The 8,229-nt window shown below is 37.8% G+C and overlaps 1 protein-coding gene across 1 annotated transcript in view; it reads right to left on the reverse strand.

The window, feature by feature from the left end:
- The window catches only part of DUSP10 (dual specificity phosphatase 10), a 455,463-nt gene extending 450,485 nt beyond the window's left edge, over positions 1–4,978 (reverse strand). Inside the window, exons 1-2 of the mRNA XM_044057847.1 lie at positions 4,818–4,978; positions 1,979–2,814 (exon numbers count right to left, since the gene is read on the reverse strand). Of these exons, the coding sequence (XP_043913782.1) occupies positions 1,979–2,771 (793 nt within the window). The 5' untranslated portion in view covers positions 2,772–2,814; positions 4,818–4,978. The remainder of the gene's footprint in view (positions 1–1,978; positions 2,815–4,817) is intronic.
- Positions 4,979–8,229: the final 3,251 nt, after the last annotated feature.

Genomic DNA, 8,229 nt, shown 5'->3' on the forward strand with positions numbered 1-8,229 from the left:
CAAAGGATTGCTGTCAATACATTTTGAATGAAAATGCTGAAAACAGTAGAGGATTTTAAGGCATCAGAAGCAGGAAAAACTTTGATTCCAACAAAAAGACTATTATCATTAAATTTCAAAATAAAATGCTGAAAAGAGTACAGAATTTTACATCATCAAGAGCAAGTAAAAATATGGATTCCAGTAAGAAAAACTAGTGTCATTACATTTTAAAATAAAACATGAAAATAAAATAGCATGCACCTAATATCCATGTTAATGGGAAGAATGTGCATTTGCTGATCAATAACATCTGCTGCATACTGAAAGAAAATCCAAAAACATGGCCTTAGCTAAGTTACTCATACTGCATGTATGATGCTATACACAAAATGCTGTTTAACCACTCCAAATTAACCTATTTCTAAAACAACACACCCTACAGAGGTCATTTGCTTGTACTGTCAGCAAAATGGAATCAAGCTCACAAGAAAAAAATCTGTATTAACTATGAACAATTGTCCATCAGCTGTCATACTCAGTACTGGAAAGTTACAACAGGAACATGTTTAAGAGCTACACTATAGCAATCCACGTGTACGTTGATTAAAGGTCGCCGAAAACAGATGATAAATAAGCACCCAAGATTCGGACAGATTTCAACACAATTCATACCACTGTGGGAACCTGAACCTACACCTTTGTGGAGTATATGCACATCCTTTCAGGATATTGTCAAATGATCTTGTCACTGCCCATATCTACTGCATTAACCCTTGACACTGAGGCCTAGAAGACTGTTGAAACTGGTCTGCAATGGACAAAGTTCACTTACCTAGTTAACAAATAAAATAAAATCATAAAGGATAAAGCATGAGGGAGTCAGGAATTTATCACTGCATACATATAAATATTTCAAAATTGTGATGCACCATCAACAGCAGTACTGAAGCTTGTAAAAAAAGCCTAACACAAAGAGTACATGTTATTTGTCTCTCTCTATACTTAACTGTTTAAGTAAACCATACATCATCTAACTCAGTTTAAAGCTATGAGCAGTTAACCAAGCTACTTCCTGTAGTCCAGAGTTTGAGTCTCTCAGCCTCCATTTACCTACTCTGTGATTCTGACTAAATAATTTAACTAGACAGTACTGTACAGCAAATGAAGAAACTGGACTAGGCTCCAAATGATCTCCTGAACCATATGCCAGGTAACTACGTATGAATCTAATTATACAAGTTTCATTTCTTGGTAGGGACACTGAACTTGTTTCTGTATAGCTGGTTTGAATGTATGTTTTCTCTTCCACACAAAGTGACATCATCTTACAACAATATAGAAAAATGAATCAATAAATAAAACTTTATCTGCTACTTCCATAATGACTCCATGCCATGCTTTATTACAAGCACATTTAAATGGTTAAGGTCAAAGTTTCAAAGGGCAAGACATAATGGAACCATTAGAGTTGTTGATTTTCTAAAAATGGCATGACGTGATTACAGCATGTTTTGTTCTATTACATCTTAGTTAATCTAATTATTTAGTTTATTTACTTCTTCACAGTGAAAATGAATTTGCCGTTCATGGACCATTTTTATTCAGTACTAATGTCACGACAGCAAGAGAAAATGCAATATATATGGACAGTTCGGGGCAGACATTTATAAATAAATTTGTTTGGCAATTAAGTCCACATAAAGATGTAAAAGTACAACTCAGAACACAAATGCAGAACACTGACAACAGAATTTGAATACTCGCATTTTTACACGGTACTCTGTTATATATAAAAGCTAGCATGATTCTGGTAACTCCTACACTAGTCAGAATATACACAAAAACATCACTACATAAAATGTTATTGGTACACATTACTGCTATAAAGGAAAAAGGCAAGCGTAAAAAAAAAACAGTGTTGAACTAAGGAACATGTCAAAGCAAAACAAAGTAGCTTGATGATAAAGCCACTCAGATGTAATCAACTTAGATATACCTTTCAAAACGAGAGCCTCTTTTCCTTCTCTTCTGAGAGATTCAAGCACTAAATGAAGAGGCTGCGAAGGCAATACACGATTTGGTTCATTTGTGTTTTCGTCATACACTACTATCTCTTTAGAAAATATCCTCTTGAAGGAGTCCTTCCCTTCCCTGCAGGAGATTAAGTCCAAAACTGTGATCTTGCCCTGCTGTAGTCTCCTTCTACTAATTTTATCAGAGCAATTGATATGAAATGCACCCTGAATATGACTTTTATTGTATTCCATGAAAGGTCTACAATCAATAATAACAGGTCCTTGGCTTTGCTGGAGGCCTTTACTGCACTTAGTCATTTTCTTTGCCAACTCACCAGGAAATATGGTCCTTATATTAGAAGATGGACTCTCAGTGCCAGTGGATGCACTTACTTCTATACTTCTGTCATTGTTGTTGACCATTTGGTTGGAAGACCCCGCAGCAGAGGCTACTATTTCAGCACTTAGGCCACTACTACTAGTAGTTAGTTGAGTCTGAGCCTGACTGTCGTTTTCGTACGCTGCCACACTGCAACAGCTAGCGCTACTACATCCACAAGACAAAGACCGTGTAGAGCTGTTAGATGAGGGCATATACGTGAGATTACAAGATGTAATCGATACCAGTTTAGTACTGATGAAGTTATTGCAGCTATTACCAGTAAAAGAGGCAGATTCGAGGAAGCAAGAATCCAAGCAGAGTTTCAGTTCCTGAGGTCTTGTTGGCCTTGCTAGTGCCACTACAACCCTTTCATCTAGCAGAGACGGAGGCATGGAGAATTCGAAATAGATAAGCCAAAAAAGTCACACTTCTGATCTGAAAAGGAAAGCACATGATATGATAAGAGACAGGCCAAACCACTGGATATTACATGAACTTGATATACATACAATGCAAACTTTAAGAAATGATAAACCTGAAAAAAAATTCTGAAACAGGCACACTTAGTTTACACATACACACATACATGTACAAGAAAGTTAACAGCTTACATGCCACCAGTCCCAAAAATAATCACTGCACATGCATGATTTACCATAGTTCTCGCATAGTGTGGGGATGGGCATTTGGGATTAAAGATGATGAAGGAAAACATACTGCACATACTATACTAATAGCACTTCACATTTTTACTGCAACAATCAAAATAAAAAAAATGCAGCCCACCAAAAATAATCTGAAACTATTAGTCTGAAAATACCACTACAGAGAAATGCCTTATTGGTTCGAGGATGTTAGATGCTGATTTGTGGAGGGCTATCTCCGTAAGAATATCATGTATACGTAATCTCCATTTCTCTTTTACTCTTATAAAGTAAAGGCTCCAAACTGCATCTAGTCCCATCTAGAACCAAAACAGAAAGAAACACATTAAACTATTACAAGAGGATAACTACCACACGGGGTCATAAACAAATGCAACTAACGAAATCATAATAGCCAGATGGAAGCAGGGAAACTGAACTTGTAGTTATCTTTCTGGAGTCCTAGACGCCTCTGTCCCTCATCAACTGCAAGCCGCAGAAGCCAAGCCTAAAGCTGTCTGCCTTTCCTATGATACGCTAATACAGTACACCAGGAGTGGGTGATGTACATACTGACGTGCAGGCCTCAAGTGTTACCCTAAATACTGACGTCCACGCCTCAGATGTTACCCGTCAGTGCTCCAGTGCAGTAATATTACGCAGTATACAGGAGCACTGATGTAGTTGGCAGGCGTTATATATGTATTTGAATATTTCTGGGAAAAATTTAAATATGCATGTTTGATATCGGCACACAACTTTCCGTAACAAACTTGCTTCTGCAGATACATTCAAACTAGGAACAAAGCAATACAAATGGGTCAAAACAGCCACAAAAGTACGCGGAATTGCGCGAAATGGCCACCTGCTGAGGGTTGCTCGGGGATCTGACGCAGGTCACTTGTGGTAACATAACAGTAACACAAACTTAAAACTTTCCTACATCGGTCATTTTTAAGAAGTGCTACGATATCCAGTTTTCTCTAAATTAGCAATAACGTTAGCAGTGCAAAGCTGTAAATATTTTAATTAGACAACAATTAGGACATGGCCATTCCCAGCCACCCCATAATGAAAAAGGTGCCAGCTATTCCAAGAAGAGCATATTCGCTATATGCATTTTCCTCTCGTACTAAATGTGTGCAGGGAACAAAATCTGCCCAAATAAATGCTGCCGTATGCACCAAACCCCAAATTAAGTAACTGTTCTAATAAAACAATAATACTTTTCGCATACCCTGCTGGAAAACTATCAATAGTTCTGCATATAATGCCGAGTAAAGCAAATGAAAAAATTATCTGCTCTGCAGTAAACTCATCCTCGAACCAAGACACGTACTTGTTACACAGGTGCAGACCGTGAAGAAAAAAACTCACTGCACTGACGAATTTTGCCCGGCCGGTGGAACGCTGATACTGTCCCTACGACATTTCATTACAACACATATATTTGCAGTTTTTAAGCAGTACTTTAATCCAACAAGCCTAGAGTATTTAAATGAAAGCTGAAAAATGTCTGTGTCGCTCGACCCAAGTAATGAAATGTATTTGGACACAGCCGCTCCAGTACCACAGCAATCTTATTTCACAGAACCTCGAAAATGATTTTCAGCTAGTCGTCGCCTTGGAATAGCAATTAAACCAATTCAAGTGCACAGACAAACCAGTTTCGACTGTATACGGAAATCACAGTTGGTTATAATACAAACACAGTATAAAATACATGACATAGTTCAAGGCATTCAGAAAAGTTAAGCCCGTACAAATTGAAACAAAACATAAAGCTCCACTCACAAAGCGTAAACAAATAAAAGCTTAGTCATTTCTCCTTTGGTACTTAAATCTCTGTGTAGTTATGGATATATATACTTATAGCTCAGTTCATTTGACTCCATTGATCTCCTTCTAAATGTTATTTTCTCTTTTGCCATACTATAACATAATATACCAAGGGTGGGCGAATGCAAGTAAATGTTCAATGACTGGCAGCAGAACGGACCAATGATGAGCTGCACCGATAAAGTCTACGCGTCACACAAGTGTACGTACCAATAAAAGTAAGAGATGGCACAGCTAGTGCAGGATATGTTTGCCGGAGTGTGCCTTATTGAACAATGGCCCAGGTCGGCGATGTCACAGCAAGGGTGATGTCACTACTAGCCAATGAGATGTTTAGACTAGCTGGACAGAGCCGGCGAGAAGCAGCTGGTTTAAACCATGAGGTTTGATCAGAGAATTGTAGTATTTCTTCTCTTTATGAATGAGCTTTTATCGCGTTTTCAAATACACATAACGGTCACTAAATTCTCAGAGTTGCAAAGTCCAGTTGTGTTACGCAGTGCATTGTGCATAATTTTAAGCCACAATGGTTTCATTTATCACAACTTTTAACGTTAAGTTGTTGTGCCAGCCATTACTTCAGACTGGTATACACCATATAAGCCATTATGCCCATTGTATGTGGCCATTGGTATATTGTACCTTACAGATGTAGCTCAAATTAAGCATTTCAGTCACGCTTGCATGGCCAGATGGTAGGCCTGATCGGATGAAGTGAGGAGGTAAGATCGTGTCCTTTCTACCCCACCCCTTCCCTGGACTATTAGTAATAGTATACTCCGAGCTTGCACACATAACTTTCAACTGTTCAGATTTTTGCAGAATGTCCAGGTTTTTGCCTGATATTTTTGTCTGTTTTTCATAAAACTGTGGGTTTCTAGTAAATCACTGGCAAATCATTGAGGATTCAAGTAAAAATATAATGACAGACATTTGAGTTTTAGGCTTCATACTCCTGAAAATTCACACTAATTCAAAACCTGTTATTTTATCAACTTTCTCAATTTGTAATACAAATATTTAAAAGGTATCCCTATTTTGGGGGCTTTGGCCCCACTTATTTATGGCTTTGTCCATATTACTTGCTCTGAGATTGAGGTATGCTTGCACACCTTAGAGAAAGTTAGGTATAGTTTACACACCCCGTTTATTTCACCACCCATCGCCGCACAAAACGGCCAAATTTAAATCACATACAAGGATACAAACAGTGACTGTAACTGTTTGCAGTGATGTATACGTGCTATATTGTAGCTATCTAATAAAAGGCTTCTAATGCGCTGACCACGTATCACAAAATTTACAGTTAACAGGGGCATAGTTGTACATTTTTAACTCAAACATTTTAGTGTTACCCACATTATCCTATTTTCATTTAAACATATACTTAACTCTAAAAAGTGGCCCCTGCACAGATCGGAAAGGATATATATATAATTTTCGGTTGTTTTCACGTATAACCATAAAAATACTATTTTAGGGGGTGCATTCCTATCAGGCAGAGACATTATAGAGCTGTTAATTAAGCTCGCTAGTTTGGACAGTTCTAAACATGTTGTGCTCTTCCACACATAACGTTTCTGAGAGATGCTTAGGGAAAGTACAATGAATACACCTAGCTACCAGATTTGTTATGCAGTCTTGTATTCCAACACAACTTGTGCTTCCATGTCTATTGTTATAATTTGTTTGCCCACGTAAGCACCACAGAATAACGATACTGCGGGAAGAAGCAGATGCGCCAAAATAAAAGAGCCACACTTTTAAAAGTAAGCGTATCTGCTTTGGATTTTTTTTTATTAAAATAGATACTTTATGAAATCGTAGCTCTCAACCTTCTTCTTTCGGCTTTTCCCGGTTAGGGGTCGCCACAGCGGATCACTTATCCGCACATGATTGCAATAGAATTTTACGGCGTCGAGTTGCCAGCCTGGCGCCCAACCTTCCACAGAAGGCACACACATGCATGCACTCACGCCAATTTAGAGTGTCAATCAACCTATAGCATGTCTTTTGGATGTGGGAGGAAAGCGGAGCACCCGGAGAAAACCCACGCGACCACGGGGAGGACATGCAAACTCCACACAAAAGGACCCCAAACCGGGGATAGAACCGGAGAACCTCTTGCTGTGAAACGATAACGCTAACCGCTGAACCACCGTGGCCGCCCAAGTAACTCTTAACCAATCAAGGTAAAACCTCAACAGACACAGGGGCAAATCCAGAAATAATCGTGGACATTTTAAAAATATTATTCTATTAAGTAGAAACACCGTCAGAACAAGAGAATGTGCACTTTCTTAATTATACCTCTCAAATGGCAATAATTCGAGTCATATACTTGTTTAACTTCAGAAAATGTATGCAATTCTTTCTTTCTTATTCCGTCAATAACTCAAGTTAGTAGTACTAATATTTCAAAAGTGTCCCTGACTATTTCTGGATTTGTCCCGGATTCTATTGAGATTTGTCGAAAGTTATGTCTTAAGTAAAAGAAGGCTAATTATCCTCATTATTTATTAAGTGTCATTCGCCACTTTTCTCCAAAACAACCAATTTTAGGACGGATTAAGAGGGTGAGAACTAAAATGTTAGTAAAATTAGGGACGGTTGAGTGGTAAGGATGAAATAATGTGTACTTAAAATGAAAGCAGTAACAGTGACGTAAAAAAACGTGTAGCTAAAAGGAAAGCAACACATTTTCCTCATATTGGTTGCTTCCCATCTGATTTCTTTTCCCCTAACTTATAAATGTATATATTCTAAAAAGATGTATAATTATCTATAAAATTCATATAAAAATAAGAAACAACAGACGCCTTCGGTTGTATTGAAATGCAGTACTGCACTTGCGCAGAAGTAAGCCCCGCCCATTGCCTCATTGTAGCTACGCCGAGCAGGTCCCAAAAGTGGCATACTTGTCCTCTTTTACGCGTCCGCACAGTAACTTTCAATAGCGGCAGCATGCTCGAAGTGAAAGCGGGAAATCGGAAACAGATTCAATAAATGTGATTAATTTATGTAAAAGTAACTAAATATATAAACTGTTCATAATGCCACTGTCTCCATGCATGTAAAAGGAGAGACTGAACCGGGCCATTCTTGTTGACTAAAATTATAATAATTTTATAAATATGAAACAATAAATACAACTTTTTAACCAGATAACGCCACTGATACAATGCATACATTCAAGATAAAAAATACAATAATGAAAATAAAAACAAAGGAAACTGTGCAGCATTTCTTTAACATAACTAACATTTTTTGCTACTACTGCTTTCCCAAAACACAAAGTATTATGCCACATTTTATTTATTTATTTATTGACATTTGTTAACTGGGTTTGTCCAACTGGGCTTGTGGC

The sequence above is a fragment of the Protopterus annectens genome, chromosome 1.part2 (assembly GCF_019279795.1).
Source record: "Protopterus annectens isolate FY-2018-M chromosome 1.part2, PAN1.0, whole genome shotgun sequence".
In the NCBI taxonomy this organism is placed as follows: domain Eukaryota; kingdom Metazoa; phylum Chordata; order Ceratodontiformes; family Protopteridae; genus Protopterus; species Protopterus annectens.